General features: G+C 42.4%; 1 protein-coding gene across 1 annotated transcript; it reads left to right on the forward strand.

The window, feature by feature from the left end:
* Nucleotides 1–2,869: 2,869 nt before the first annotated feature.
* Nucleotides 2,870–17,660, forward strand: LOC124121678 (surfeit locus protein 1-like). Its single transcript, XM_048380885.1, has 9 exons — nt 2,870–3,005; nt 4,494–4,604; nt 7,805–7,926; nt 9,247–9,432; nt 10,265–10,337; nt 12,020–12,067; nt 12,965–13,082; nt 13,935–14,016; nt 16,536–17,660. The coding sequence occupies exons 1-9, from the start codon at nt 2,931–2,933 to the stop codon at nt 16,633–16,635; spliced, it is 915 nt and encodes a 304-aa protein (XP_048236842.1). The 5' UTR covers nt 2,870–2,930; the 3' UTR covers nt 16,636–17,660.
* The last annotated feature ends 5,436 nt before the right edge of the window (nt 17,661–23,096 follow it).

Genomic DNA, 23,096 nt, shown 5'->3' on the forward strand with positions numbered 1-23,096 from the left:
TCCAGGGGATGCAACTCTGCACAGTGAATCGCGGCGCCTTAGACGACTGGTTAACAGGAAAGCCAGGAGCATGAGTAGTACAGACAAACCAAGAAACATAACCAGGGTGAACCATGATCAGAGGTTTCTGTCACACCTCAGGGATACAACACTTTGTGAATTGCAATGCTTCATCCCATGAGCCACCATGCCTCCAAGGTTGATAGAGAAACTACATCAACATGAGCAGAAGGTGTGAAGCAGCATCAGTAGAGTATGTGTATCATAGCTACCATTTAACAGTGAGGTGAAATAGGGTTTAACGTGGCATCCAAGATTATTGCACTTATATAGCGATGTGCATGTGTGTGTGGTGTGTGTGTGTGTCTGCTTATACCAGTTAGGACTCATGCTGATTTATAGTGCTAGCACACTAGAGATACCATGCCGCAATTTAACATGAATACCCACTCAGACACAGTATACTGACTCCGAGCCGACCAGTCCTTGTTTTAGGCCCCTAATGTTGAGCGCCAGACAGGATAACAATAAGTACCATCGTTGAATGTCTTTTGGTAGGACGCGGCCAGGGATCAAACCCCGGACCTTCTGCTCTCTGGGCGGATGCTCTACCACAAGACCGCGGAGGCGGTCTCTACCATTTAACGAGTATCACTATGAAAATGAACGGTCAATTTAATTTAACCAATAACAAATATCCTTTCCAGATGTGAATGAGTGAATAGTCATACACTACACTTTCCAATATTTCAGCAACATCGATCCATGCAAGTGGGATACGATGATATGCCATCAGTCAAGTTGCTGAACCTGATTCATTTACATGATTTAGTTGCAGATTAATACAAGCTCCTATTTTCTCACCTGGAATCCCGACAGGTTCTCTTGAGGCAAGGTGAAATGGTATTTAACGTTGCATCCAACGCTAATTACACTTACATAGCGATGTGCATGCATGAGTGTGTGTGTGTGTGTGTGTGTGTGTGTGTGTGTGTGTGTGTGTGTGTGTGTGTGTGTGTGTGTGTGTGTGTGTGAGAGATGGGTTTAACACCTTTTTAACAGTATTCCAGTAAAATCACGGTGTGCCAGCTTAATGTGGAAGGAAAGCCTGAAGTGATGCAGGTCTGAGACGTTTACCATTTTGGTGAGCACGAGCAAGGGTATGGTGCTGATAAACCTAGAAAAATAATCAGGGTAAACTGGGATTCGAACCCACAATCATAGGTTTCTGGCATACCCAAAGGACGTAACTCTGTACAGTCAATTGCAGCGCCTTAGACCACTGGGCTTCCCGTGCCCCCGTATGTGCATGAGTGTGTGTGCTTGTACTAGTTAGGACTAATGCTGCTTTATGCCCTTTTGCCAAGCGCCAGACAGGGTAACAACAAGTGCCATCTTTTAACATCTTTTGGTAGGACGCAGATGTCTACCACTACACCAATGGAAAGGGTCTCCGTTGGGGCAACTAGTGGGGACCTATTGCTGTTCTATACTCACCTCCTTCACCAAGGTGTTTTCATTCAGCTGGGCATCAAGCTGTTGCCTCACAGACATGTACTTCTGAAGGTCTGAAAGCAGGAGATTATATTTACGCTAATTAATCTCTTCAAACCACTGAAACTCCATGTCATCATGGTCATATATCAATCAGAGGATGCAATCTTGGATTGAAAGGGATTAACTTTTGTGACTCCAAATCTTCCATACACACGACAAACATGTATACCCATTTAAACTCTTGCTTCTAGAGTATTCTCATCAATGGTTATACTACTATGCAACAGCGATACTTGCTGTGTCATCAGGGTGTTGATACGAGTGACTGACCATCGTAAACACAAAGAGTGGCTAATGGGTATGTGCACAATAGTAAATAATCAAGTGCGGATCACTGTGTAAACAAGCATTAATTCTTTGTGACAGTGGTCCTGTGGAAAACTATTTGTAATCCTGTGGCTAATTAACTCATTAGTTGGAGCCAATTGTCCCCAGTTGATGTAAGATGCCTCACCTGGTAAACTGCAGTCTTGCCCTCAGCCCCCTGATGCAAAATAGTGATATTTTTGAAACACCAGAACCATATACATAAAGCCCCCCCCCCCCCTACACACACACCTGCTCTCTCTCTCCACAGTGGTAGAAACTAACAGTTTTAGTCCACTAGTCCATATAATGATAACTTAACACAAAACAGATAAAAATGGCAAATTTCTACTGGTCCTCATGATACCTTAACGATTGGGAAATTTGGCAAGGACTACAGGACAAGTGCCACTTTCCAATGCTGATATATAAAATGGGTCTCAATCATGTGTTTCAATAATATAATTATCCTACTTGAATTTTAGTCATCATAACTATATAGATCCAATAATTGCATGCTGAACTGAAGTTTCGGCTGCAAACATTTGCATACGATTCGTTCGGGCAAGAATGAAGGCTACAGTCGACAGTCGACAGCAAATACATTCGACCGAAACCCCATTGTGTTGCATGTTTACATCTAATGAGCACAGTGAAATCAAATATTTGTTTCGTCCGGACTTGTTTACCAAAATGGTCAACGAAAAATCTAGACCGATATCGAAACATGAATCTTGTCTCACATAAATTGCCTGTTTTCTTAGAATTGAGTTCTAAAATGTTTAAAACAAGAATATGGTGTGTACAAAAACGAATAGACTAATATAAAATAGTGAAAATCAAATAAAATGACCACCTTTCTGAACACTTTGGTATTTTTCAACCTCACTTTGCAGTCTTTTCTGCACGTCGGCCATCTTGAAGCTTATGAGAGCTCTATGGTGATTGGTACACACAATGAACCAACATCAAATCAACGCAATTTTTACAACGAAGAGCAAATGGGCAGATAACTCTAACAGGTGCTCGGAAGGGTGCTCCAACATTCGTACGATGTGTGGCATGTAATGATCTTGAGATCATTATTTCAAGTTTCAATTATGACATTATTTTCGCGATCCTCTAATTTACTATGCAGTTTGGTAAGTTTGTATGCAATCAACGCATGAAAACTTATTTAATACTGAGGAATTGCTAGACCAACTACTCTTATGTCAAGTTCCGTAATCGTCCCTTCCTGACGTTAATTGCCATACTATTTTTGTGCATTACACCTTATAACGATCCCAACGGTTAGGCAACGCTTTATTATCATTAGGATAGGTACCCCACTTTACGACCCCAACGCAATATGTAATAATATAACAGTGACCAATGTTAAATTACAATAATGTTTTCAGTGCAAAGATGAGTATTAATATGTGTTTTCATATAATTACCCATTTAATGGCATATTTATTAATTGACTACCGAAACTGTGTGTTTGCAAGATAAAAGTTCCACGTTCTACTAATCAGGGTCTACATGTATAATATGCACCCTCTGCAAATTTGAACTCGAAAACATTGCGGCTTATTATTGGGTATATATAAAGAATACTTGCACATTGCTTTAGGTGTGGGTGCTTATGATGGGGAATATAGTAATTAAAAAAGTGGTTCTGTATGAACTAAGCCACTAATAACAGGAATGTTATGTTTTTGTAACACATATATAAATAACACAGGAAAGAAGTAAACCTGTTTCTTAAAATACATCTTAAAGACTTGCCTAAAAGACATTTACCCATTTATGATATAGTGAACAGTTGTCAAACCTGACTGGCTTTTACTGCACTATGACAGTCAATAAGTAAAGAACATTTTCATTGTGTTCATGTTTGTTTGGCAATATCTGTGACTGGAAACTGCCTCCATTGGCCAGTGGATACAGTGACAGGAGATTGGAAGGTCAATGGCTCCATCCCCAACCCCTTAATACCAAAAGATGGGGCTAAATTTTAACAAGGACTGGTTGGCTCGGAGTTAGTATATTATGTCTGAGTTTAGTATCCATGTTAAACTGTGGCACTATAACACTGGCAGTAGTCGGCGCTAGTACAAACACCCCTACACTCAATGTGGCTATATAAGTGCAATAATCTTGGAAGCCTTGTTAATTTCAACTCAACTCAACTCTTCTGAGATCTTTTCCCAGTCATCATTTCTCACACTTCCCATCCGACATTCGATTCTAATTACGGTAAGTCTGAAGACAACATACATGCAGTATGTTTTTCTCATTTCACTTTGTGCGTTAAGGAAAAATACAAGAAAACTCATTTTTCCTAACACACTCCAAGTGATTGCCTGTCATTGTTGATGGTGTTGAAGAGATCTCTTTTGTTGCTTCACAACCAAAATATATCTATGAAGCTTTTTATATGTTTTTAGTTGCTAAATAGGGGCGGTTGGGTAGCGTAGTGGTTAAAGCGTTCGCTCGTCACGCCGAAGACCCGGGTTTGATTCCCGACATGGGTACAATGTGTGAAGCCCATTTCTGGTATCCCCTGCCGTGATAGTGCTGGAGTACTGCTAAAAGCAGCGTAAATCTAGTCACTCACTCATTTTGTTGCTAAATTCTTTTTTCAGAGACGAGGCCAAGTTTTTATCCTCCGGTCTCAGTCCACTCAACAGGCTCCCAGACAAACCAGGGCATACAAGAGGAAAAAGACATTCGGTGAAGGAGGCTACGCTCTGCTGGTAGTTACCATGGTTACTGTACATCTCAGACACGCCTAGCATCCTCAATTATCAGGGATATCATCTTTTGTTCTGATTGGCCACTTAGCTTTGTTTTGAGTCCTGTTTGAATAACACAGCTCAAACATTAGCTGTCCAAGCCATTATAACACTGTCCTTGTGTGACTGAAACCATCTTCCTGAGGCAAGGGAATTAACTGATCATTAAAGTCCAGTTTCTGCCCTTGCCGAACTAGACAGGAGTTATCACATTATGGAGTTATATTTGCCTGGACTTATGAGTCCACTATGCATAGTCCAATCAAAATGACGTAACGAAATCGCCATCTGGTTCGTAAATTGTCGTGTAGATTTTGGTCGATTGCAGGATTTACAAAGCATGTGTACCGTTCGCCACTTGGCATCAGCAGATATTTTCCAAATCTCTTCAGGTTTTTAATCAGGTGCTTAAGTGATTTGATGCAAATTGAGGTCCGTTTTATTACAATATAGATCGTGATTGTCTATCATATCATCTTGACAGGGCACCACCATTTTGTTTGAAGCAAATGCAAGTGATTTGAGAGGTGGAATATGACTGGTCAATAGCAGGGACATAGAAGGGACATTTAATGGTAATATGCACTAGTGGTGCCACGATCAAGCCAAGAAATTCCAGCCTGGTTTGGCAAGGGTGAAAATTGGACTTTTACAGTCAGTTAACTCCCTTGCCTTGGGAAGATGGACTGACACAAGCAGTGATATCATCCGTTCATAGCTTACATCGTTGTGGGCCATGAAATACAACAGGGGAATGTTTTTATTCATCAAGACATTCCTCTTAATACTCAGGAAACATCTTTTTGAATGTCCAACTGAGGTAGCAAGTGGGTTTAGGGTATATATGTTAGACAAGAATGGAAATTTTGATGCACAGCATAATCGAGGATGATGGTCAAATGGACTAAAATTCTTTCAGAACCTGCTGTTTGTGGCGTCAAGATTAATCTGCTGTGACAGTCTTCAACTTTCATTAGATTGTATATCACACAACGGAACTGACTGCATCATACAAGATCACCCGATTCTAGTAGCATGATCACCTGCTTCCAGTAACATGATCACCTTCTAGTAACATGATCACCCGATTCTAGTAACATGATCACCTGCTTCTAGTAACATGATCACCTTCTAGTAACAAGGTCACCTGCTTCTAGTAACATGATCACCCGATTCTAGTAACATGATCACCTACTTCTAGTAACATGATCACCTACTTCTAGTAACAAGGTCACCTGCTTCTAGTAACATGATCACCTGCTTCTAGTAACACAATCACCTGCTTCTTGTAACATGATCACCTGCTTCTAGTAAAAGATCACCTGCTTCTAGTAACATGATCACCTACTTCTAGTAACAAGGTCACCTGCTTCTTGTAACACGATCACCTGCTTCTAGTAACACAATCACCTGCTTCTTGTAACATGATCACCTGCTTCTAGTAAAAGATCACCTGCTTCTAGTAACATGATCACCTACTTCTAGTAACAAGGTCACCTGCTTCTAGTAACATGATCACCTGCTTCTAGTAACACCATCACCTGCTTCTAGTAACATGATCACCCGATTCTAGTAACATGATCACCTGCTTCTAGTAACACGATCACCTACTTCTAGTAACAAGGTCACCTGCTTCTAGTAACATGATCACCAGCTTCTAGTAACACAATCACCTGCTTCTTGTAACATGATCACCTGCTTCTAGTAAAAGATCACCTGCTTCTAGTAACATGATCACCTTCTAGTAACATGATAAACCTGCTTCTAGTAACATGATAAACCTGCTTCTAGTAACATGATCACCTGCTTCTAGTAACATGATCACCTGCTTCTAGTAAAAGATCACCTGCTTCTAGTAACATGATCACCTTCTAGTAACATGATAAACCTGCTTCTAGTAACATGATAAACCTGCTTCTAGTAACATGATCACCTGCTTCTTGTAACACGATCACCTTCTAGTAACAAGGTCACCTGCTTCTAGTAACATGATCACCCGATTCTAGTAACACGATCACCTACTTCTAGTAACAAGGTCACCTGCTTCTAGTAACATGATCACCAGCTTCTAGTAACACAATCACCTGCTTCTTGTAACATGATCACCTGCTTCTAGTAAAAGATCACCTGCTTCTAGTAACATGATCACCTTCTAGTAACATGATAAACCTGCTTCTAGTAACATGATAAACCTGCTTCTAGTAACATGATCACCTGCTTCTAGTAACATGATCACCTGATTCTAGTAACATGATCACCTGCTTCTTGTAACACGATCACCTTCTAGTAACAAGGTCACCTGCTTCTAGTAACATGATCACCCGATTCTAGTAACATGATCACCTACTTCTAGTAACATGATCACCTACTTCTAGTAACAAGGTCACCTGCTTCTTGTAACATGATCACCTGCTTCTAGTAACACAATCACCTGCTTCTTGTAACATGATCACCTGCTTCTAGTAAAAGATCACCTGCTTCTAGTAACATGATCACCTACTTCTAGTAACAAGGTCACCTGCTTCTAGTAACATGATCACCTGCTTCTAGTAACACCATCACCTGCTTCTAGTAACATGATCACCCGATTCTAGTAACATGATCACCTGCTTCTAGTAACACGATCACCTACTTCTAGTAACAAGGTCACCTGCTTCTTGTAACATGATCACCTGCTTCTAGTAACACAATCACCTGCTTCTTGTAACATGATCACCTGCTTCTAGTAAAAGATCACCTGCTTCTAGTAACATGATCACCTTCTAGTAACATGATAAACCTGCTTCTAGTAACATGATAAACCTGCTTCTAGTAACATGATCACCTGCTTCTAGTAACATGATCACCTGATTCTAGTAACACGATCACCTGCTTCTTGTAACACGATCACCTGCTTCTAGTAACATGATCACCTGCTTCTAGTGAAAGATCACCTGCTTCTAGTAATATGATCACCTGCTTCTAGTTAGCATGATCACCTGTGCTTCTGTGTGTGAGTGTGTGTGTGTCTGTGTGAGTGTGAGTGTCTGTGTGAGTGTGAGTGTGAGTGTCTGTGTGTGTGTGTGTGTGTGTGTGTGTGTGTGTGTGTGTGTGTTTTCACAATGCATTTCCCTGTTGTCCACGGTTGGTTTACAACTCACAGCTCTGCTCCATGGTTCCAGGTGATTCCGGCCGCAGCGTTTTGTCTGGGCACGTGGCAGATTCGACGACGCGAATGGAAGCTGGGTCTGATTGCTGACCTTGAGAAGAAGACGACCCAGCCACCCATTCCTCTTCCACTTGAGTCAGTATCATCTGTAGTTTGTTGGTCTGATCACTTGATATGTGATGGTCGGTGTAGTTTATTGTTCTGATCACTTCATACGTGATGTACAGTGTAGTTTATTGGTTTGATCACTTGATATGTGATATACAGTGTAGTTTATGGGTCTGATGACTTCATATGTACGTGATGTACAGTGTAGTTTATTGGTCAAATGACTTCATACGTGATAGTACAGTGTAGTTTATTGGTCTGATCGCGTCATACGTGATGTACAGTGTAGTTTATTGGTCCGATCCCTTCATACCGTATATCGCTGTGTATAAGGCGACCCCACGTATAAGACGACCCCCCTGTACACACCTTCAAAATCAACCCAAAGTCCTATACTCCGTGTATATGGCGACCTGGAATGAAGCACATCACAAGTGCGCACACAAACCTTATATATTCAATACAAATATGTTTATCTTGCGTTGTTTTTTCTACGATGATTGGTCGCGTGTGTAACTCCAGCACATGTTGCCATTTTGTGTTTACACGGTACGACACCAAATTGGTGCCTGTAAAATAAAATTCATTTATGAAGTAATAACATATAAGAGACAATGGGGAGTAATTTAATCGCCAATTAACTATGTTGTAACTAACTAGGCTTATATTTGCTTCACATTCAGCGTGTTTATTCCACAATCACTTATTCACACTGTCTCCAACAGTTGTTAATACAAATGTAAAAACAGCGGGAATTAATTTCAGCTTCACCGGTTATCACATGTAAGGTCACGTGTGCAATATGCAAATGCTTACCAGTACTTCCCGCTCTCTACTCACGGATGTTGATTGTTTTACCGTGTCAGCTGGTTTGACAATCTGCATCGAGGCGAGGGTCATTTCAACTTTATTTGCAGAAATGATTAAACTTTATTCAAGGAAAAGAGATACAAATCATGTTTATGTATGGGAATAGTTATTGGAACAGTTATTAAGAACGAAATGCGAAGTTTTAGTGTCAAATGCTGGGCTGGCTATCGGACGCCGGTTGACATCGCCAGTGGAAAAAAATGTGAGATCTTTGTATAAGACGACCCCCCTTCTTATCCCCCTCATTTTAGGTACAAAAAACTCGCGTTATACACAGCGATATACGGTACATAATGTACACTGTAGTTTATTGGTCAAATGACTTCATACGTGATAGTACAGTGTAGTTTATTGGTCAAATGACTTCATACGTGATGTACACTGTAGTTTATTGGTCTGATCACTTCATACGTGATGTTCAGTGTAGTTTATTGGTCTGATCAGGTTTTGAGTTGATCACGACCTCTGTGTTTTCAGCTTGGAGGAGTTTAAGGACCTGGAATACCGCAGCGTGACAGTCCGCGGCCGGTTTGATCACAGTCGGGAGATGTACATCGCTCCACGAAGTAACGTGATGACGGAGAGTCAGGGTGGACTCATCAATGTCAACACACCGAGCCCTGGATCCAACGTTGTCACACCGTTTATACTCTCGGATAGGGAGTACGTCACCTGTATTATTTGTTTGTGAAATGAATGGGTGTGTGTTGCAATCTGATTCATGGTAAAATGTTGTTAAATGAATTCGGATACCAAAAATCTTTCGATCTTCATACTGTGTATGAATACTAGACAATTTGAAAAAAAGGTTATCGATTGGTTTGGAAAAATGGATATGACACCAATACAATTTGAGTGAGTGATTGAGTTGCGTTTAACGCCGCTTTTAACGGTATTCCTGTTATATCAAGGCACGTCTGCTTAATGTGGGAGAAAAGCCCGAAGTGATGCAGGTCTCAGACGTTTACCACTTCGGTGAAACCCATGAGCACGGGTATGGTGCTGACAAACCTAGAAACATAATCGGGCCAACCGGGATTCGAACCCACAATCATAGGTTTCTGGTGAGCTAAAGGGACACAACTCTGCACAGCGAATTGTGGCTCCTCAGTCAACTGGGCCACAGTGCCCCCCAACACAATTTGAAGTTTGATCAATATTTATGTCAGAACAACTTTGATTTAGTTGCCTTTGTCTCAGATGAACAGATCCATTCCTGGGAATGCTTTTTGTTTGATTTGTCAAACTTGAGTTGAAACAATGTTGCCTGAATCACCTCATCCATCATCCCTGCTGGACTTACTTGTCTCAGCATGATAAGCATCTCATCTCTATTTTTTATCTGTGCAGAAACACATATAACGTAAAGCAAAAATTCCTTTTTAGAAGTTGTTCTCTCAAAATGTTCCAAGCTATTTTCAAGTTAATAATGACCAGTATTGATAAATTGCATTGACACATTGTTTCTGGATGATTCATCTGCCTGTGTTTGCAGCTTGACCATCCTGGTGAATCGAGGGTGGGTTCCGGCCAAGAACCAAAATTCTGCGACGCGGCAGAAAGGTCAGGTGAGGACAACAGCACCATGTGGCGAGAGACTGGGGTGAAAAGATACTGATGAGTATTCATAATGTGCTAGAATCCGTGTGCAGTGCACATCAAATTGCTACACCAATATTAATGAAGTCCACGGATGACTTTACATTCATATATCATTCTCAGCTCCCTGGGGAGTATATAACCAAACTTCGCATGAAAGAGTCACTAGGTGGGAGTTGGGGAAAATGTGATGCAATCTTTCGTAATTGACAAAATCAAAGAAGTCTCTTTATCATGACATGATTCTCAAAACATTCATGTGCATATGCAGGAGAAAAAGCTCAAAGTGTTTTTGGGTACCCTCAAATTTGATACCATAACAGAACTAATTCATTGATAATTGTTCACTGGCACAGACACCGATACTGATAGTCACTGATGGCATCATTCATTCTCAAGGGGCACGGGTGGCCCAGTCGTCTAAGGCGCCGCGATTCGCTGTGCAGAGTTGCGTCCCTTGGGCACGCCAGAAACCTGTGAGTGTGGGTTCGAATCCCGGTTCGCCCCGATTATGTTTCTAGGTTTGTCAGCACCGTACCCGTGCTCAAGGGTTTCACCGAAGTGGTAAATGTCTGAGACCCCTATCACTTCGGGCTTCCCTCCCACATTAAGCTGACAAGCCGTGATATAACTGGAATACTGTTAAAAGCGGCGTAAAACCCAACTCACTCACTCACTCATTCATTCTCAGGACACAAGTTTTTGTTCAAGGGAGATAATTCTGTGAATGTCCATACACTTGCATTCAATTATCTCCCCTTTCCTATGTACACATTCATGTCATCTGGTTTGTGCCTTGTGGACATTATGGTGGTTTTCCACAGATTTGTTTTTGACATCAGCTCCAAATTATATCTTTATTGTTACATGACCTAGCGAAAATAATCTAAAAGCATGAGTAGGTCCAAAGTTATTGAATGGGTTGTATGACTGCAAGACATTTATGAGCTCCGATGTTCATAGAATTTTGCCATCACTCTGTTAAGGTTCATACTCCTATGAACACAAGTTAAACGAAAAGGCAATCTTTCTTTATATGATCATGAAAAATTAAGAAAATATACACAATGATCTAATATCATAAGTTGGGTTAAATGTTTTTTTAAATGTCTGTATCTTGCTGCAGTGTTTGTAGTGATGAGGGCTAGCCATATTATCCCTGAATGTTGTTGTATGTTATATTTGTGTTTCCATGGCAACATACAGTGCTTTACAGAGGTTTATGATTTTGGAGTCAAGAGTTGGTCAAGAATTGAGATTCTGCAACCTATACTTATCATAAGAGGTGACTAACGGAACTCGCTGAGTTTGTTGATGCATGATTTATGCTCATGATGTCAATCACTGGATTGTCTGGTCCAGACTCGATTATTTCCAAACCGCCATCATATAACCGGAATATTGTCGAGTGCGCAGTAAATAACAAACAAATAAAACAGATGGGGATGTCCAAGTTAGACTGAAGGAAATCAGCCATAGTCACTCTCAACATTGACTGTATTTCTTCACATAATAGAAATTTTGATAAAAAATAAATTTAATTTTATTCATCCCGTAGGACTCGCAGTATAAATGATTTGCATCCATTCTCAAATTGTATGTGTATAGGACGACTTATTCTGTATCCAGTAGGAACCTTGGTATTTTGCAGATAGCGGATGAGGTGGAGATAGTCGGAGTGGTGCGTCACGATGACCAGGTAAGACGGATACATCCTATTTATAGTCTTGTCCCTCCGATGTCTAATGGTAGAGCGTCCGCCCGGAGAGCGGAAGGTCCGGGTTTCCATCCACAGCCGCGTCATACCAAAAGACGTTAAAAGATGGTACTTGTTGTTACCCTGTCTGGCGCTCGGCATTAAGGGGCTAAAACAAGGACTGGTTGGCACGGAGTCAGTATACTGTGTCTGAGTGGGGTATTCATGTTAAACTGTGGCATGGTATCTCTGTGTGCTAGCACAGTAAATCGGCATCAGTCCGGACTAGTACCAACAGCCACACACACACACACATACACGTGCATGCACGTCGCTATATAAGTGCAATAATCTTGGACGCTACGTTAAACCCCATACGATTGCGTATTATACGCGAATATAAAAGTCTTGTGTATATTGATCAATCGGAAAGAGTGCTAATTGGGATTGTTCACTTGCTAATTTGTGAGCAATTATAGCCATGGGCGCTTTTAAGAGCGGGGCGCTTATTACGTCAAATACGGTATGTGCCCACATGATCTAATGCAAGAAATCAGCAAAACGTTTCGATATTTTAATAAAAGCTATCAGGCACGTTCATATAAATATGAACAAGTTTATGTTATTTATTATGTTGATGTTGTTGATGTCTACCATGTTGATGTTATTGAGTGAGCGAGTGAGTGAGTTTGGTTTTATGCCGCTTTTAGCAATATTCCAGCGATATCACGGCGGGGGACACCAGAAATGGGCTTCACACATTGTACCCATGTCGGGATTCGAACCCAGGTCTTCGGTGTGACGAGCGAACGCTTTAACCTCTTGGCTACCCGACCGCCCTTTATGTTATTGTTGATGTTGTCGATGTCTACCATGTTGATGTTATTGTTGATGTTGTAGCGCAACCCATTCATGCCAAAGGGGAACCACAACACGTCGGGGTACTGGTTGTACCGGAGTGTCACCGAGATGTCCGAGGCAGCTGGTACCGCGTCAGTCTTCATTGATGCAGACAGATGTGAGTAGTTACCATAGCTTTCGTCATCTTCCACGACCGCTGTGGTCTAGTGGTAGAGTGTCCGCCCGGAGAGCGGAAGGTCCGGGGTTCCACCATAAGAAAAGATGTTAAAAGATGGTACTTGTTGTTACCCTGTCTGGTGCTCGGCATTAAGGGGCTAAAACAAGGACTGGTCGGCTTGGAGTCAATATACTGCACCTGAGTGGGGTATTCATGTTAAACTGCGGCATGGTATCTCAGTGAGCTAGCACTATAAATCAGCATTAGTCTGGACAAGTACAAGCAGCCACACAAACACACACGTACATGCACGCCGCTATATAAGTGCAATAATCTTGGACGTGACGTTAAACCCAATTTCACCCCACACATCATATTCCAGAGGCAAGAGAGTTAACTGACCATAAAAGTCCAGTTTCCACCTAGGCTGGAATTATAGAGTTACATTTTGGCTGGACCAACGAGTCTATGCATAGTCCAATCAAAATCCCATAGCTAAATCGACAACTGTGCAAATTTCGGTCGAATGCAGGATCTGCAGAGCATGCGTACCTTCAACTTGGCGTCAACAGATATTTTCCAAATCTTTTCATGTTTTAATCAAGGTGCTCACATGATTTGATGCACAAAGTAAGACCTGTTTTATCACAAAATAGATTTTGATTATTGATCAGATCGTCTTGCCTCAAGAAGTTAGAATATTGTCGGGTGTGGCAATAAACAGCAAACAAATAAAACATTTCAACCATGTCACTGGTTATTGAAGCCTTGTAAGCAGAACCTCAAAGTATTTGTTTGAGCGGCCTGCCACTCACTCACTCACTCACTCACTCTGTCTCCTTGTATTGGCAGACAGCACAGTGAATGGAGGACCGGTTGGAGGTCAGACGAGGGTCACCCTCAGGAACGAACACATGTCATACATCATCACATGGTAAGTAAAAAATCTCATTGCCCTACTTGTTGACACAGGGGTGGTGGGGTACAAATAACTAGCAGGTTCCAGTGCTGACTGGTCAAACTGAAGATAGTATATCAATTATGCAAATGGACAGAATGCATGATGGCGCTCCTTGGTGTTGCTACAATGCATGATGGCGCTTCTTTGTGTTCCTGCTAGAATGCATGATGGCACTCCTTGGTGTTGCTACAATGCATAATGGCGCTTCTTTGTGTTCCTGCTAGAATGCATGATGGCGCTCCTTGGTGTTGCTACAATGCATGATGGCGGCTTCTTTGTGTTCCTGCTAGAATGCATGATGGCATTCCTTGGTGTTCTTGGTAGAATGCATGATGGCACTCCTTGGTGTTCTTGGTAGAATGCATGATGGCACTCCTTGGTGTTCTTGGTAGAATGCACGATGGCACTCCTTGGTGTTCTTGGTAGAATGCACGATGGCACTCCTTGGTGTTCTTGGTAGAATGCACGATGGCACTCCTTGGTGTTCTTGGTAGAATGCACGATGGCACTCCTTGGTGGTCTTGGTAGAATGCACGATGGCGCTCCTTGGTGTTCTTGGTAGAATGCACGATGGCACTTCTTGGTGTTCTTGGTAAAATGCACGATGGCACTCCTTGGTGTTCTTGGTAGAATGCACGATGGCACTCCTTGGTGTTCTTGGTAGAATGCACGATGGCACTCCTTGGTGTTCTTGGTAGAATGCACGATGGCACTCCTTGGTGTTCTTGGTAGAATGCACGATGGCACTCCTTGGTGTTCTTGGTAGAATGCACGATGGCACTCCTTGATGTTCTTGGTAGAATGCATGATGGCACTCCTTGGCGTTCTTGGTAGAATGCACGATGGCACTCTTTGGTGTTCTTGGTAGAATGCACGATGGCACTCCTTGGTGTTCTTGGTAGAATGCACGATGGCACTCCTTGGTGTTCTTGGTAGAATGCACGATGGCACTCCTTGGTGTTCTTGGTAGAATGCACGATGGCACTCCTTGGTGTTCTTGGTAGAATGCAAGATGGCACTCCTTGGTGTTCTTTGAAGAATGCACGATGGCCTTCCTTGGTGTTCTTTGTAGAATGCATGATGGCACTCCTTGGCGTTCTTGGTAGAATGCACGATGGCACTTCTTGGTGTTCTTGGTAGAATGCACGATGGCGCTCCTTGGTGTTCTTGGTAGAATGCACGATGGCACTCCTTGGTGTTCTTGGTAGAATGCACGATGGCACTCCTTGGTGTTCTTGGTAGAATGCACGATGGCACTCCTTGGTGTTCTTGGTAGAATGCACGATGGCACTCCTTGGTGTTCTTGGTAGAATGCACGATGGCCCTCCTTGGTGTTCTTGGTAGAATGCATGATGGCACTCCTTGTCGTTCTTGGTAGAATGCACGATGGCACTCTTTGGTGTTCTTTGTAGAATGCACGATGGCCCTCCTTGGTGTTCTTGGTAGAATGCACGATGGCACTCCTTGGTGTTCTTGGTAGAATGCACGATGGCACTCCTTGGTGTTCTTGGTAGAATGCATGATGGCACTCCTTGGTGTTCTTGGTAGAATGCACGATGACACTCCTTGGTGTTCTTGGTAGAATGCACAATGGCACTCCTTGGTGTTCTTGGTAGAATGCACGATGGCACTCCTTGGTGTTCTTGGTAGAATGCACGATGGCACTCCTTGGTGTTCTTGGTAGAATGCACGATGGCACTCCTTGGTGTTCTTGGTAGAATGCACGATGGCACTCCTTGGTGTTCTTGGTAGAATGCACGATGGCACTCCTTGGTGTTCTTGGTAGAATGCACGATGGCACTCTTTGGTGTTCTTTGTAGAATGCACGATGGCCCTCCTTGGTGTTCTTGGTAGAATGCACGATGGCACTCCTTGGTGTTCTTGGTAGAATGCACGATGGCACTCCTTGGTGTTCTTGGTAGAATGCATGATGGCACTCCTTGGTGTTCTTGGTAGAATGCACGATGACACTCCTTGGTGTTCTTGGTAGAATGCACAATGGCACTCCTTGGTGTTCTTGGTAGAATGCACGATGGCACTCCTTGGTGTTCTTGGTAGAATGCACGATGGCACTCCTTGGTGTTCTTGGTAGAATGCACGATGGCACTCCTTGGTGTTCTTGGTAGAATGCACGATGGCACTCCTTGGTGTTCTTGGTAGAATGCACGATGGCACTCCTTGGTGTTCTTGGTAGAATGCACGATGGCACTCCTTGGTGTTCTTGGTAGAATGCACGATGGCACTCCTTGGTGTTCTTGGTAGAATGCACGATGGCACTCCTTGGTGTTCTTGGTAGAATGTTCAATGGTACTCCATATTCTTTGGCCCAATCTATGTGTGTACTCTTGCAAATTCTTGGGCCCAATCTATGTGTGTGATATTGCAAATTCTTGGGCCTAATCTTTGTGTGTACTCTTGCATATCTTTGGCCCAATCCATGTGTGTACTCTTGCAAATTCTTGGACCCTACTTACATGTGAATCCTCCTGCAGGTTCTCCTTGGGCCTCATCACCCTGGGCATGTGGTACCGCCGCTACTACCGACCTCCCCCTCCAGAGAGTGCCTTCACCTACATCAAGAAGCAGCGGTAAACCAACACGATGTCGCCTAGCATATGTTTGTATATACAACCAAGTAAACCAACACGATGTTGCCTAGCATACCTGTGTATATACAACCCAGTTAACCAACACGATGTCCCTATCATGCCTGTGGATCTACAAGTCAGGATGAAGTGTTAACAGAAGCCGGTCCAGGATTTTGAAAAAGGGGTGTGTGTGCACATAATACCCAAGTCACAAAGTGGTACCGAGGGGGCAGTTAACATGTAAAGTGTCTGAGCACCCCCTGGTCCCTGCTCTGTATCTGCCAGTTGTGAGGCCTGGTTCAACTGCTTGGTTTGCAGATCAGCTGGATCAAACTTTAACAAATGTGGGATGACAAAAATTTTTGAAATCAGTCTTTTCTTTCTGCTGGTTGGGGGTTGGGGGTCCCTTAGTCATGCCATAAACTTATGATCATATACTAGCCAGGAAACTAACACAATTTCCCTCAGAATACATGTATATATTTATCTGCAAGCCAGTGCCAGGCCTAGTGGCTGCTTTTTGATCCTCTGGCCTACAACTGTATGATGAACCAAGTCTATTGTCTTAATTAATGTCAACTAAGTAACTTATTTCTGTCATGAAACAAATGCCAAAGAGGTTATTGTAGAAGGGACAAAAAATCTTTCTTTCATTTTTATCTTTCTAATTTTCACCTCAATGACAACTCTGAGATGAATCAAAACGATTTGAAATTGTAGTTTTGAATTGACTATGGTCTTGAACATATAATATGAAAACTGGGACAGGAAAAAGGTGTTATGGCAGCATTTGTGTGACAATACATGGACTGACTCTCAAAGGCCTAGGTAGATACAACTGTGTGATGTGTGCAAATCTCTGAGAAGAGTCTGTAACCATGACTACGAGGTCATCAGATAGTGCCATGGCCATTACCACTGGCTATGGGTGGCAGCTTTGTGAAAACATTCTAATTGATAAACCGGTTCTAGCAGTTGGTGTGTACATAAAATACATTTAATGAATGTGGAATAAAGTTTGTAAATCAAGTTATTGTACTTTGTTCTTTTTTCTTCTGCTGACTCTGGAGCAAAAACAGTCCCTGGTTCCCATGCTTGTCTCCCTGTGGGTGTTCCAGGGCAGAATAGGTCCTCAGAGCCCAATGCTTGTCTCCCTGTGGGTGTTCCAGGGCAGAATAGGTCCTCAGAGCCCAATGCTTGTCTTCCTGTGAGTGTTCCAGGGCAGAATAGGTCCTCAGAGCTCAATGCTTGTCTCCCTGTGGGTGTTCCAGGGCAGAATAGGTCCTCAGAGCCCAATGCTTGTTTCCCTGTGGGTGTTCCAGGGCAGAATAGGTCCTCAGCACCCAATGCTTGTCTCCCTGTGGGTGTTCCAGGGCAGAATAGGTCCTCAGCCCCTAATGCTTGTCTCCCTGTGGGTGTTCCAGGGCAGAATAGGTCCTCAGCCCCCAATGCTTGTCTACCTGTGGGTGTTCCAGGGCAGAATAGGTCTTCAGTTACGCTTACTTGTCACAAGAGGTGACTAGTGAGTATCGGGTGGTTACAAGGTGCGACTATGGCTTACTCACTCACTCTTTGATCTGGAAGAGGGTTTGACTGATTATGGTCACTCTCAATCGCAATACTCAGGCGGTTCCAGGGTAGAAATGGTCCGCAGTATCCTATGCTTGTGTAGCCGGGGGGTGGTGCTAACTCTGAATGAGTTATAGCCACATAAGTACCACCCACTTATAACCCCCCTTAGATTCATTCTATACATATATATATACATGTTCATCTATTATCACCATCACTTCATTCTGTGTTCATTATATGTTCATTATATGTTGTCCTTGTCTGCAGTTGAATGTCAGCCAACTAACACCAACCTGATACCCTTTTGCAGCCTCTGTAATTTCTCCAGCTTCACCTGGACTTCCCCCTATCTATTTTTAGATATGTCCACCACTTTATGTGACTGAAGCATCTTGACTTCCTTTAATACCTGTCAGATGCTACCTTTCTTTTGATTGGCCCTTTGGTCCACTTCTTTAACTTCCTTTCTCACCTGCCCTCCTCATGCATTCTGCATGAACTCTTTATGGAGGGAGGACTCTTGTTTACAGCTTCCCTCCCACCATCTACTCCAAAAGAATAAATATCATCATCATCTTCAAGAACTGCCTCATGTTTTGACTAGCAACCCAGTGGCTGGACACATGACACCACGCCCGGCTCCACTTGCGGCAACATAAATGTTCATTCTCGTTGATTATGTGGTAACCAGTGGTATGTTTGTTGCTCATAATATCAACCACTGGCTTGATAGTCCTGAATTGATTATTCACAGGCTGCCATGATATGGTTGGAATATTGCAGAGTGCAGCATGAAACAAAACAAGAACCAGCCAATCAGACATCACATTTACCTGACAATGTGATATAAATATACAGTAAACTACGGTTATAACGAACAGGCTTATAACGAACTGACGGATATAACGAACTTACTTTTTGGTCCCGACTGTAGTTATACTGTATATATGCTTATAACGAACTACGGTTATAACGAACTAAAATTAGTAGTCCCTTTGAGTTCGTTATAACCGCACTTTACTGTAACACCATTCAAAGCCCTGTTTAACCAAAATCACACATAAAATACACAAGTACGATCTAGCTCCAACATGGTGAATACAGTTGCATCGTAAATTATGTAGCATCGCAAAACAGAAGAGTAACATCTTTGTTCACAATGTGCGTCCGTTCAACCAGCAGTTAGAGGGTATCAGGTAGTATGGTAAGACGAAAACCATAGAACCGAAGATGAAGAAAAGAAGATAAACAACAATATACACTGTTACTCAATGCAATGATAAAAGTTAGGAAGAGGTAGCAGTGTCCTTCACTTGTTTGCACTGTCAGTGTTCATTCATAATGTCATATGCTTGTCGTAAGAGACGACTAACGGGATCGGCAGGTCAGGCTGGCTGACCTGGTTGATCCCCATTGCGTGAATCGATGCTCATGATGTCAATTACTGGATTAGCCGGTCCAGACTCGATTATTTACAGACCGCCGTCATATAGCTGGAATATTGCTGAGTGCGGCCTCAAACAACAAACAAACAAACAAACATTCTTAATGTGAACACAATGTCAAGCCTGTCGAACTCAACAATCACGCCCTATTGGATTCCCCCAGTGTTGACATTCAACAATGGAGACAGGCCAAATTAGAGCATGGGCGAGAACCCATACATCAACATGTGTAACGAATTAAGAATAAAGCCGAAATGTGCCCCATACAAGACTGGAAACTGTCCCACTTTCGAATTTTAATTGTATTAAAAATAATATAAAAATGAAATATATCTTCCCCTCTTCCTGGTATGTTTCGAATGCATAAACACAGGGACTTGTTTATAATTTTGGGACAATGTTTTACATAATGATTTTGTTTGAATTCCGTTTGCATGTTCAAAGTTATATGAGACGTGATTTCTATTTTATTTAATGAAATGAAGCCTGCTTAAGTCTACATCTGCACTCGAACACTGTTTACTTTGTTGAGGGTATACACTGATTTCTACCGTCATTTCTAAAACGTATTGCAACATTATTCTAATAACTCCGCCAGGATGAAAGCGAACCCCATGCAAGATTGAAATATCTTTATCTTGGCGTCCCTGTATCGGGGGAACGCTTGACCCCCGGCCTATTCAGTCATGATTGGAATCTAAATTTATGGGGATAATAAAACGGGACTTTCTAAGACCCAAAGCGACGACGTGGGTATCGCATATACAAAATACAAACACATAACGTTATTGAAACCCGTCCCTGACTAAAGCGATATCCATTGATCCGATATACTCAGCTCTGTTAAAAGGCCTGTATAACGACCGTTTGCTAAAATCTTAAAGGGGTGGATAGAGGTGTGCTGTGCTTGGAGGCGGGTAGATTCGCCGATAAGTGGGGTCAGCCCTGAAAGGAAAGGTGGTCTGAGAAGGGGTGTTACTTTTACCCCGTCTCTCTTAGTTACAGCGAGGTGATAGTGTGTCGGGACCAATACCTACTGGCGGACTATAGATACAAGTAAGTAATTACTCATTTTACGTTATAATAATGAATGTTTTAAGGGTAGTGTGACATAATCTGATTGGTAACGTGGAAAGCTTGATATTTGTCATTAACTGGTCGTGAAAGTGATCATTTAACACTTGGTGCCCTACACTTATTTATTGAGGTTATTTTGAGAAATGATCAAGATATTACGCTGAGTCCCTCCTTCTAGGTAACGGTGTCGAGAATGTTCTCAATGAGAATTACGAGTGAGTATAAAATAACCATAATGACACAATACGTTGAATATTATTTTTTAATCCATTCGTCCATCCACACTATGAGTTGTGAGGCAGTTTTGTGTCATGTTGTCTTGTTCACGGCATAGGTGTATACTAACTGTGGAAGGATTTGATTCTGACCAGGCATGTATGTATATTTCGTGTATATCACAAACTTAATTTGAGGTGAAAAGGGGTTTAACGTCGCGTTCAAGATGTTTGACCTCATATAGCGATATGCATGCACGTGTGTGTGTAGCTGCTTTCACTAGTCTAGACTTACGCCGGTTTTTCTACCACTCGCCAACTAAGATACCTCGCCGCAGTTTAACATGGTACTCCACTCAGTCTGTGCGACTCGCTGTGCAGAGTTGCGTCCCTTGGGCACACCAGAAATCTATGATTGTGGGTTCGAATCCCGGTTTGCCCCTATTATGTTTCTAGGTTTGTCAGCACCATACCCCTGCTCGTGGGTTTCACCGAAGTGATAAACGTCTGAGACCTGCGTCACTTCGGGCTTTCCTCCCACATTAAGCTGACACGCCGCGATATAACTGGAATACTGTTAAAAGCGGCGTTAACCCAACTCACTCACTCACTCAGTCTGTACTGACTTCGAGCCGACCAGTCCTTGTCCATCCCCTCTAATGTCGAACGCTAGGCATGATAACAACAAGCACCATCTTATGACGCGGCCATGGGATCGAACCATATACCCTCTGCTCTCCAGGCAGACCCCTATCAACTACACCCCTGAGTCTCATCAGCTAAAGAAACAGCAACACATATAGCAATGTTAATGGCATATATTAGTTCTTAAAAAAAACACACGGTGCCATCATTTAGATTTGAAATAGATTTATTTAAGAGTGATTCAAGATATAAAACGTGACTTTGGAATTAACGTCATTGTTTGTTGTTAATCTACCTAAAAATACGTCATTAAAATATATCTGAATCTCAGCCTAGTAATTACAGTTTACTCAGTCACGGTGAGGCCTGTAGCTCTGTTATTCTCAGTCAACAACAACAACAACAACAACAACAACAACAACAACAACAACAACATCATCAATGATAATACTTAAAATAATAATATGTTATTTGAATTGTAATGAGACTGTCCAACACATTGTCAGTGGATGCCCAGCTTTGGCACAAACACAGTATCTTAAGCGACACGATGGTGTGGTTGATTATTTTATTACCGTCTTCGCAAAATGCTTGTGATTTGAGGTCCATCCATGGTACGACCCAGGATATGTAGGGGCGCCATTGAAAATGATAAATACAAAATTCTTTGGATTAGGCCCTTAGACGTATCCAGGCCAACAAACCTGATCTTGTCCTTTTTTTTAAATCCAGTGAAATCATTTATATTATTGAATTTTCTGTCCCTTTTGACACTAATATGATTGACAAGATTGAGGAAAAATACGGCAAATATGCAGACCTTGCTTTGGAAACGTCACGCTTGCAACCAAAGTACCAAGTTGTCCGTTGTCTCCATTGTTCTCGGTGCCTTAAGTTTGGTACCTCCAAATCTGTTGACTGACATTGGGAGAGTACCCGGGTTTGCTGCCAGGAATACAGTCCTTCTGACAACGTGGATAATTCAGCAGGCTGCAGTGTTGGGGAGTCTCCACATTCTCCGATACATTGTGGATGGGTTTGACTGGAGGGAGAAGTCCCATTCGCTGTCTGGGCTGCGTGTAGAGGAGACAAGGGCCCTGAGTAGATGATGATTCTAACCAGCCTGACTGTGCCAGGATCACCCAAACCCTCTTTGCTGCTTTTATTTGTTTTAATCTATATAATAATAAATAACAACCAACTATCATAACAACAAGAACACAATAAAGACCACTGTTATTTTAAACAACGATAGGCAATCCGCTACAGATCTCTTTCAATGTTCAAGCATAAAAGGCACCACAATGCAATACCTCAAGACAACATTTCGCCGTTGTAGGCACAGAAAGCAGAGTGTTTGTTGACAACAGCGGCGTTGGTATTGATCTGTATATGATTTCCAATAGATTGAGTATCGATTATTCTGGTTATTTGTGTACCAAGCTCTCCGCGTAGCGCCTGAGGTTAAACGCGGATAGAGCTGTGTACATACGGCCGAGTGTGTGGCGAGG

The sequence above is a fragment of the Haliotis rufescens genome, unplaced genomic scaffold, assembly GCF_023055435.1.
Source record: "Haliotis rufescens isolate VD_foot unplaced genomic scaffold, xgHalRufe1.0.p SCAF_338, whole genome shotgun sequence".
Lineage (NCBI taxonomy): Eukaryota > Metazoa > Mollusca > Gastropoda > Lepetellida > Haliotidae > Haliotis > Haliotis rufescens.